Below are 11,353 nucleotides of genomic sequence, written 5' to 3' on the forward strand. Positions count from 1 at the left end.
GGGGGGGGAGTGGATTCTTGAGATATTCCTTCGGTAACCGATTGGTAAACGAGTAGCAGTATATGTATAGCATGTGTGACGTACACAATTTATAAGTATAAACATATAATTAACCTTCATTACAAATAAATCTGCCTTACCTACATGACGTGAAAAGCTTACCTGTATGCCGTGTATATCTTACCTGTATGACTATAGCCAGTATCCCGGCCACCATTACAAATGACTGAAACACATCAGTCCAGACAACCGCCTTCATACCACCCTGTGAACGAAAAAAGACGAGGAGTAACGAACACACACAGGAAAGAGGAGTGTACAGGGTCTACAAACAAACCAAACAAATAAACATCTAACCATATTAAAAAACAATTATGCCAGATTTAAAAATTGAATTGAAATCTCATGTGATAAATAAATTTAATATACCAAGGTACAATATACACATTATAAATATAAAATGGTAGAATGAACCCGTACCAGGAAAGTGTAGAAAGTTGATACTAGGCCCACTGTGATGACGGTCGCCCAGGTTGGAAATCCCGTAACTGGAAAATTAAATAAACAAATGAATAATAAATAAATAAATAAATGATACATGCCAAGCATTATTATGAAAAATCAGTATTGAAACTGGTATTTAGTTTAAAGATCCCTTCCCACTACACTAGATTTTTCCTTTTTTCAGTAACCTCCCTTTAATCAGTTTTGTAAAAAGACATACTGAAGTTTGTTTACAATTGAAGAAAATAGAGTTTAAAAAGAAATATTTACAGTTTAAAGTTTCATTGACTCAATAACTTTTGTTGATGTCATTGTCATTATCACTCGATAACGACAGTCATTCTCGTGCGCGTAGTGATACAAACAACCCGGGGGTTTCCATTGCTATTTTCGGAAGTAAACAAAATTACCGGGGATACCAGATTTGTACAGCTCATTCAGTGTATTCATGCAAAATATACATTGTTGAAATGTTGACGTACATTGTTGAAATGTTTACGTACATTGATGAAATGTTAACGTACATTGTTGAAATGTATACATCCCGATGACGTCACGTTGTTGACAGCGCCCTATGATCATTTACATACGTTTACTTTGTGGACATAGTGTAAACAATACCCAGGAATACGATATTAAATTCAATTTTGACAATACCGTTCGATATACGGCAATTTTGCCGTAATATTTTCAACTGCACTATATAAGGCTGGTATGGTAATCACAGGACGGGTTCGATAAATGTACATGACCTACATGTCATATCCCTGCCTAAATACTGATAATAAGATCACAGCACACGAACTGGGTTTTGTAATGATTGAAGTTGAAGAATGCTTCTTATCCTCCTGCGGGATTTAATCCGGTTAAAAGAACGCATTGTATGTAATATTAAAGAGAAATACTATAAATATAAGGATAAACTTTCCATTTAGTTTAGGTTATCGGATGATAACTACAATGGAACTGGGGTAGTTTAATCATAATCGGCTTATTATTCAATTTACCCGAGTTCCATTGAAGATATCACCCGATAACCTAAATTAAATAGAAAGTTAATCCTTAAAGAAACAAACAAATATTCATGATTTATTTGCGTATACTATGTGGCGCTGATGACTTCAAATATGAAGATATAGGTACTTGTTTACTTTTTAACAATCCCTGTCCCACTGCACTGTATATTTTCCTGTTTTGTAAAAAGACATGCTGAAGTTTGTTCACAATTGAAGAAAACAAAGCTTAATATGAAACAAACAAACAAATATCCATGATCATTTGTCAAAAATTATGTGACGCTGATGGCTTCAAATAAAAAGATATTGGTATAAAAATCCCTGTCCCCCTGGGGACACTGTAGAGTTTCCATTGTGCAGTAACCTCCCCTTAATCAGTTTTGTAATCAGTATTGAAAAAGACATGCTGAAGTTTGTTTAGAAATGATGTCAATAGAGTTTAAAATGAAACAAACAAAATATTCATGCGAATTTATCTGTATATAAACAATAACTGGTTGTCTGGATGTAATTATTGTTGATATAATTACAAGTGGCCTCTGGCAAATCCCATAAAAACCCGCCACTTGTTATTATATCAACAATAATTACATTCAGACAACCAGGTATGTTTTATATATACATATTTTTCTTTTTTAAGACATATTCCTACAAAAAACATTTGCCCTGCCTCAAAATACATTTCAGGCGGCCATTTTGTTTGTTTACATATTCCTACACCTGAAACAGGCAGTTGTAATTATAGTCGAGCAGTTGTAATTATAGCCTATATAATTACACTTGCCCTCTAACACTGTTGAAATGGGACGGCGCGGGGGCAAATGTAAATATATCATTATAGGAGATGTTACAGGAGAGTTACCATTACTTTATGTTTATATCATTATAGGTGATGTTACAGGAGAGTAACAATCACTTTGTTATGTTTATATAATTACAGGAGATGTTACAGTAGAGTTACCATTACTTTGTTATGGTTATATCATTATAGGAGATGATACAGGAGTGTTCCCATTCCTTTATGGTTATATCATTATAGGAGATGTGACAGGAGAGTTACCATTACTTTGTTATGATTATATCATTATAGGAGATGTTACAGGAGTGTTCCCATTCCTTTATGTTTATATCATTATAGGAGATGTTACAGGAGTGTTCCCATTCCTTTATGTTTATATCATTATAGGAGATGTAACAGGAGAGTAACAATCACTTTGTTATGTTTGTATCATTATAGGAGATGTTACAGTAGAGTTACCATTACTTTGTTATGATTATATCATTATAGGAGATGTTACAGAAGAGTTACCATTACTTTGTTATGGTTATATCATTATAGGAGATGTTACAGTAGAGTTACCATTACTTTGTTATGATTATATCATTATAGGAGATGTTACACGAGTGTTCCCATTCCTTTATGTTTATATCATTATTGGAGATGTTACAGGAGTGTTCCCATTACTTTGTTATGTTTATATCATTAAAGGAGATGTTACAGCAGAGTACCAATCACTTTGTTATGTTTGTATCATTATAGGAGATGTTACAGAAGAGNGGGGGGGAATTGTGGAAAATGGTAAAAATATATGACTTTTTAAGAAGAAAATCACGGAGGGGTTTTTCTTGAAGCCCAAAAAGCCTCTGGATCCGCAAATGTCAAGATAATATTGACTGCTGTTTCTTAAAGTAATACATGTAAAACCGCGTCAATATAACAAATCAGCGACCTCCACGTGATTATGATTAAACCAATGCGGATGTAGGGAAAATATGCGTCATTTATTATAAAGCATTCCCTTTAGTAGGTAAATAACACATTATATCAAGTTCTTAAATAAACGGACAATAGGAAGCAACGTTTCCTATTGCAGACTGATTTCACTTGAAATACGTTAATAGAGTAGAATAAAAGCGTTGTTAAAAGGATTTTTTGGTAATGCAGGTTTAGTTTTGACCTTCAATCAAACGGTTGTTCTCTGCTTACGGCTTACTGATATATGTAACAGGTTTGTCTTCGGGGTTAACAAAATAACTTTTTCCCTCGATACAAGTCAGCAACTGCATAAAAACAGTGCATGTCCTTAAAGAGGTATTTAAAAAAAAAAAAACAGGAAATACTTTAGCTGAGTCTAGTAAGGTATTTTATAAACTATAATCGGCGCTATTGGTGATATATTTACCCGCCTCCAGAGCTGTTGACGGAGCGTAGGACGCTATTCCCATGTAGATTACCTAAAGGACAAAATCGAGAGACAGCTTCAAATAAACAAAATCAGAAAAGCAAGTTTGAATAATAATAAACAGTTTGGAAATATGTAATATCAAATTTTACTTTATAAATAAACAATGTACGTATAAAACGTGTCGCAACGCTTCAAGACCGACTGGTCGCTTTGTCTAGCTATGACTGACAAATGGACAAGTCGACACACGTTTAATACGTACTTTGCTTGTGTGTAAAGCAAAACTTTGATATTAGACGTTAATGACCTATTGTGACGGATGCTATATCTATATACGGCAATTACTGTACCGACATAACATTTGACATGACATGTACAAGGACCGACAAATATGGACAGATATAAGGTTAAAAGACACATTGAAAATATTTCGGAACGGACGTCAATCGGACGGGCTTCGTGACAAGCAAATTTTACTGACGGACCTGTCGTTTAGGGCGAACAGTGGACGTATTATTGCGAGGAGAACGCAATCTAATGACAATTGTATTTCCGCTCCTCTGTTGGGTTGTGCCGTAGAGCATCGTAGAGGAGCGGAATTACGAGACTAATTTTAATTAGATTGGAGGAGGACGGTGAATGAAAGAAGAATACATGATCATTTGTCTTGTGTGTAATTCAGATACACTGCTTTATTTCAGAAGTACCATTACGGTAAAAGCATACAACATTTAGACTATTTATAAAGAAATGTTCATCAGTTCAAATTATGACGTTTTGAAAGGTTAATAGACTGCAGATAAAACCGCCTACGATATTCACCTCCTTCTCGATACGTTTTCAATTATGACTTTAGATATGACGTCATCAATATTTTACACGACTTTGTGGTAGAATGTCTATGCCGTCAGGATTTCTTTTTTTCTTTAATTATTATTTTCACATAAAAAGTCAACTTTATTATTATATTTAAGAAAGGGGTATATTGTGTTAAAAACAGCTAGTTGTTGCGCGTTTGGGCAGAATGTTTTGTTTGACCTTCGGGCAACAACATTCTTCATCAATTTTTAAATTTAAACGAATTCATTCAGGCCGCTTATTCAAAGTTGACATTATAAAATGTTTCCCGGTAAAACGTTCCTCACACTGGGTAAATGTACCTTTCTCAATTGTCCGGAGNCCCCCCGACCACGGGACCATATTTTCTGAAGGCAAATTACATGAACCTGACACTGACACCAGAGCGCGAAACAAGCCGTTTTGAATACTTTGAAGGGCTCATAAAACTTAATTGCTTCATTGTTCAGGCCGTGTCGTAGGTAACAAACTGAATTGTTTTTTTAAGAATTACCTGGTAGTCGAGCCTCTATTGTTAAAAAACTAAGATGGCTGTATATTAAATGAAGCAATATTTCAACATACAATGTATGGGGTAAAATATAGGATGAGAAAATCGGTTAGGTACAGTCTATTTACAAGGATAACAATGGTTTAATGGCAGATTTTACGAGGCAGATATTCGATTCAGTTGTAAACTATAAATCTCCCTAAACACACACTTGATCTAGACCCCCCCAATAAAGATGAAAATTTATGACAATGCTGTACCTCTTAGTGCTCATCTCTATAACACTATCGATACACCGAGTGTATTCCATCTGCATTCTAAGCTACTTGTAAATCCCACGCGAAGTTGTTTTTTTATCTTTCTTTTCTGTTTTCATTTGTTAGCGTAATTTTTGTTATTTATTTGTGTGTTATGAAGGTCGATCTTTTTTCTAATTATGCTCATTACAGTGTTTTGTGGTTTTGTTGTCACTACCTGAACTTGCGACCGACATCGATGAAGCGGAAAACGACTTCCCTTCCGAAACACCTGGTCTTTTTCTACGTTCTCAATGCAATCATTTTTTTGTATCGATTTTGAGTTCGAATTATGGTTGTCGACACTTCGGTATTCTCTCGGGTATTTTTCTTTTCTTGCACTATGTATTATTTCGTTTTACTATTTTCATTGCAAGCGATAGCATATGGACTGGACTCCAATTCATCAAAAAATAACTTTAGCTAGAAGAAATGTTTTTAATTCCGTACCTTTTATTTTCGTGATGTATGCTTAACGCGATTTCACGCGAAAATAGACATCCCGGGCAAAAAAACAAAATCTGCTTCTAAGTTGAAACTCTATAACCTGATACAAAAGCAGTATATGATGACGTCATTGACGTGATGCATCCTCGATACTCCAGGGGTTATGTTCTATATCGCTCCCTGCATCCATGTAAAAAGTCATGACAAAATTGAAGGCATGCGACTAGCCATCTGATTAGTCTAGGGTAGACATAATAATGACACCTGTCCCTGTTTACACATTTACAGATAGCACATGAGCCACACCAGACTTCAAAGCCTGTCTATTTTTACCGTTACGCTTTTAAAGGATCAAACTAGTCTTCTCGTCTCATCCACAAGGTGGCGCACACTGAGCCTTCGATTTTGCATTGACATATTCCAGTGGTAGAGAGCAAAATTGAGCGTAGCCCCATGGAGTATCGAGGATGGACATGATGTGGGTGATTAAAAGGGGATTTTCTGTTACTTTTTTAATTTTTTCTATATATTTTTTTCTTTCAAAAATTGACGTACTTTCACAAAAGATTGCACGGATTAATGAATAAATATAAGCAAGAACCTTTACATACCTGTTGTAATATCATCATGATAGTCCCAGTGAGTTTTGCGGCTTTAGAGTCAAATCTTTTCTCCAGATACTGTGAAAATAAAACAATTGATATCATAATTCATTGATATGATCATTGGTAACAGGTAAACTGCCTTAACTTTGCTGATATGGTCAAAGCTTTTCTCTAGGTACTGTTGAAAATAAAATCATTTACGTAGTTAATCGTAGATATCTGTCTGATAATTATGTAGCTTTACCTCTTTCAAGTCGAAGCTTTTCTCAGGGATATATGTTTAAGATAAAATCATCTTACTACATATTAATTCATTCCAAGCCTTATGATGTTTTTTGAGTTAAACATATTCTCCAAATAGCTTAATATAAAAAAAAAATCTGGATTCGTAAATTATATGTTGAATAATACGTTCTCTGCTATAGAGTCAGAAATTGCCAGGGTACAGTTTAAAATAAATTGATCTGTGGTGTGACGCTTCGTGCTCAATTTGAGCAATTCGCAAGAGATGTTCCGAATAGGAGAAAAATGACAGAGAAAACTCGAGCGCGTGAGATAAAAAACAATGTTTTAGGAACCAGTCACGCTGCCAATATAGTTCAATCAGACGATTACCGGCTGGTAAATAGATGGGGTCATAATGACCCAATGTTTAAATTATCGAATCAGGGGCAATAAAATAATAAAATCCGATCTCTGAGTATTCTGACAACCTGTGTTACTTTCGACATAATGTTGTATACCCATTGCAAATGCAAACTAAGTACATGTAAGACTTGTATATAACGACGTCCTCTCCAATCCGACTTACATAATCAAGTGTCCCACATAGTATTGGATTCAACAGGTTTCACTAGAAAAAAAACCCCATATATTCGTATTTCATTCAGGGTTTATTGGAAAACGGAAAGGAGTCAGAATAATTACAGGATAACCTTCATATGTGAGGAACGAAACTGTATAACCAGAATTGGAACTTCGATAACTTTCTAACAGAGAGGCTGTAGACGGAATCTCCGATTACTTAACAAACTTAACAGACATCTGACTATATGTTTTCTATCATACATACTACCCTTTATAATTTGAACAAAATAAATACATAATGATAATTGGCAGCTATACCATATCTTTTCTGCTACAGTTGTTTCCATTTATAGTAAACATTAAATGTGTTGTAGTTTATTTCATACTGGTGGAGGTTTGTTGTGTGGTTTTCGTTTCGATGTTTTCTCTTTACGTGCTCTTTTCTTTTTGTATTGACTATTAATTCCAGTTTATTCATTCATTCATTTATGTTTTAACATTTTCTTTTGTATTTCTACGCATGTGTACGCTGCACCGCAACTCTCTGTATAGCACTTAATCACTTCAATTTTGTACGGAAATAACGTAAGAATTCTTATCTTGACAACCCTATTGCACTTCTGTATGTCTGTGTGCGATTGGTTGATTTGTTTAGCATTTTAACATGTCACAAACCAGGAAGTGGAAACCCGTATACACGTACGTGTATTATGAAAACAAAATCAATCTGTGCACAGCGTCAATGACTAAAATAACCCGCGTCAGTTCCGTCTTAGCATAACATGGGTTAAATCTGATTTCACCCTGTAAATCATCCTCAGTACTTCATAGGTTACGCTCAGTTTCACTCTCTGCACCCCTGGAATATGCCATAGCAAAATCGAAGGGCTCAGTGTGTGCCACCTTGTGGGTGATACAACAAGAAGAAGATACACGTACATCAAAAGAATCCCGGGGGCGCGTCACGATAAAATTGACTGGCTTTGAAGTAGAATGTCGCATCTTCAAAGGACAGGTATAAGTTTGGCGCTCGGTCAGTTATTTTTTACCTGAGCCTAAATAAATAGCTAGCCACTTGCATTCAAGTTTGTTAAGACATATTCCAGGAGTACAGAGAGCGAAAGTGTGCGTATCCCCTGGAGTATCGAGGATAACTGTCAATAAGTTCAAGATCCCAACTGTAGTAATTTTAGACTATTCTTTGTAAAGAAGCTTGACATCGAGTGTCAAATTGATTTAAATGCATGTACAATATTGCTTCAATATTTAAACAATGAATACACAAATACTTCATGTAAATCGTGATATCAGATCAAGCGAACGATTATGAATATATTCGTAATCAGAATATTCATTTGACCTCCTCCCCCATTTAAGCTTGCTATTGAGAAGTGTATACACGTAATCTGTGTCAATACCTTTGTACCTATTTGGACCATGCATAATTAATGTACTTTAAGTAAAAATTCGTTTCTGATTTCAAAATCGTTCTACAGCCATAAGCAAATAATAATAATAACTCGAGGTTCTTATATTCCGTCTTTGCGTATTGCAGAGTTATCTTCTCTTGGGAGGAGGTATTGATTGTTACATCACTTGTTTGTGAGAGAAACGTCATCATTTTTTGAGAAAACAGCGTAATTTTCTCACACAGACCAATGACGTAACAATCAATACCTGCTCCCAAGAGCAGATAACTCTGCAATACGCAAAGACGGAATACCGCTTTATCACAATACAGTTCGTAGGTCGTCTCCAAGCGGTTCACAAATTATTATCCATGGTTTTAGGGCCTTTGTAACTAGCCACTATCTTTCTCAACTCCTTGGGGTACTTTACCATACAGCCGGTGCTGCCATTTCGGCGTTCACAGCTAGCATTCTACAATTCTAGCACTGCCCAACCACGTACTCATTTACAGCTGAGTTGACTGGAACAAGCGGAGTAAAGTATCATGTTCAAAGATACAACACAGTGCCGTGACGTGACTCGAAACTGCAACCCTTGGGTCACAAGCCCGGCGTCCTAGCACTAGACTACAGTGCACGTGCCTCCTTATACATTTAAACAACACGCATAAATCTACGGGCCGAATAGTGTCTGTCATTTTATCATTTTAAACCTTCAATCAAATATGTTTACTTAAGATTTTATCAAAGTCAGCTGCACTTGAAAATCAATGAAAGTATCTAAGAACTCGAAGCCAAACATGTTAAAAGAGATCAAGTTTCCATTTGTTTATAACCCAAACCTTAAACACTCTTAAGCTAACCAGGCTCCTTTGTCTATAAACGTAATCTCTTGTTTATATAAAGTGTCTTGAGCCGTATAATGCTTTGTCAAAGCATCGTCAACTTTATCGACCCGCAAAAAACTATTTTTAAGACTTCTTGTATATAATATACCAGTCATTTATATCGAACCTTTCTGAGAAAGTAGTTTGCTTTATAGGGAATTCGCTATAAGTTCGAATGTTTATTATACATTTTACATGGTAAACATGTATAGCATGCTTGTTATAAATGTGTAAGGAAGAAATACTAATCTTTACATTTCTTTTCCTAAAAGACGGTGATATAATTTCACATCCTCTGCTCTCCCTTAATTACATATTTTAATAATTACGCTCTTTCCTCTGTTCAACTTTGACCTGTTATGTCTATTTACGAACGATACGGTGGCATTAAACAATCCATATTGTGTGATATCGGAACCGGTTCTTGTCTCAGTGTGGAGGGTAACTCGACCAATGGACGGGTGGTCGGGTGGTGCAGAGGATTGCGCACTTGCCTTTCACCAAGGCGACCGGGGTTCGATTCCCCAATCGGACCGATAAAGGTATAGGGTCACCTGCCCGACCACGGGGGTTCTCCCCGGATAATCCTTTGTTTCCTCCCACATTAGGACCCTACGCGCGCTTACATTTGGACCAACAAGAGTATTTAACATAAGTTGAAATAACTTGTTTCGTATTTGTTGTAAAATGAAAAAAGTTTATATTCATATCTAATGGACGTGCGGGATATCCGCTTCCCCTTGTATATCATTAACGTGTCACACATTGTGTATGTTTTAAACCTGTGATTTGTGTAAGAGTTATCTCCCTTAAGGATACATGCTACTTTTATACATTTTAGCTTAGATGGGTGTTAGAGTTATCTTTCTTAAGGATACATGCTACTTTTATACATTTTAGCTTAGATGTGTTTTAGAGTTATCTCCCTTAAGGATACATGCCACTTTTATACATTTTAGCTTAGATGTGTGTTAGAGTTATCTCCCTTAAGGATATATGCTACTTTTAAACAGTTTAATAATTGTGATTTATGTTAGAGTTATCTCCCTGAAGGATATATGCTTTTTTTATATATTATAACTGTGATTTTTATTGACTTAACATCCTTAATTTTGTCCGCATTTTACCAATATTTCAGATCTTTCCCAAGCGTGTCAAATATTTTAATTTTTATCTACGTAACTGTAATAACTATAATTCAATATTGACCCGAAAACAACTCAATCCCCTCCCCCCGCAAAAAAAAACTGGTCTTAAAAAAATTCTCCAAAATGTATCCTACTCTGCGAAAAATTAAGTATTATTTCCAGTTTGTATTATTATTGTGTGTTCTTACTTAGCATCCTGTTTCCACTTAAAGATGCGACAAAATGGTGACAAGGACCATACAATCCCTGTTAGATTAAAGGCTTAGCTCGAAAGCTCGCATTAGGTCGACATTTATATTCTTACTCATGTTAGTACTTTTTCAAGTAAACAAATTTGATTGTTTGGTTGCAGAGATGAAAAAAACCCTCAAACATGACCAATCGCAAGGCTTAAGGACAAAGATTATCAAATATCTACTCCCAGATCAAGGCCGGTCAACTTACATTTACGCTGTCGCTGGATTGACTATAGTATTATGCTAAATTCACAAGTAAACATAATGTATTTACTCAATTCAAGTCATAATACGTGTCGTATCATCTTCAAGGTGGCTCGTTCAGAAAATGTGATTCTCTTGAGAAAAGTCATATGTATATCGGGAAGTTTTATTTAAGGAAATGCATCTTTTTAAAATGTATGAGGGTATGCAACACAGTTCCGTTCAAACATGATGCGCGTTATGGGGGGGGGGGGGGGGGG

The 11,353-nt window shown here is 35.5% G+C and overlaps 1 protein-coding gene across 3 annotated transcripts in view; it reads right to left on the bottom strand.

Annotated features, from left to right (window-relative positions):
• LOC110452362 (sodium-coupled monocarboxylate transporter 1-like) overlaps positions 1–11,353 on the bottom strand; it is a 37,569-nt gene that overhangs the window by 14,301 nt on the left and 11,915 nt on the right. For all 3 annotated transcript variants that reach the window (XM_021500838.1, XM_021500836.1, XM_021500837.1), the window contains exons 2-5: positions 6,409–6,477; positions 3,704–3,755; positions 481–548; positions 185–265 (exon numbers count right to left, since the gene is read on the bottom strand). In XM_021500838.1, the coding sequence (XP_021356513.1) occupies positions 185–265; positions 481–548; positions 3,704–3,755; positions 6,409–6,477 (270 nt within the window). The remainder of the gene's footprint in view (positions 1–184; positions 266–480; positions 549–3,703; positions 3,756–6,408; positions 6,478–11,353) is intronic.

This window comes from Mizuhopecten yessoensis, unplaced genomic scaffold (assembly GCF_002113885.1).
Source record: "Mizuhopecten yessoensis strain PY_sf001 unplaced genomic scaffold, ASM211388v2 scaffold6647, whole genome shotgun sequence".
NCBI lineage: Eukaryota > Metazoa > Mollusca > Bivalvia > Pectinida > Pectinidae > Mizuhopecten > Mizuhopecten yessoensis.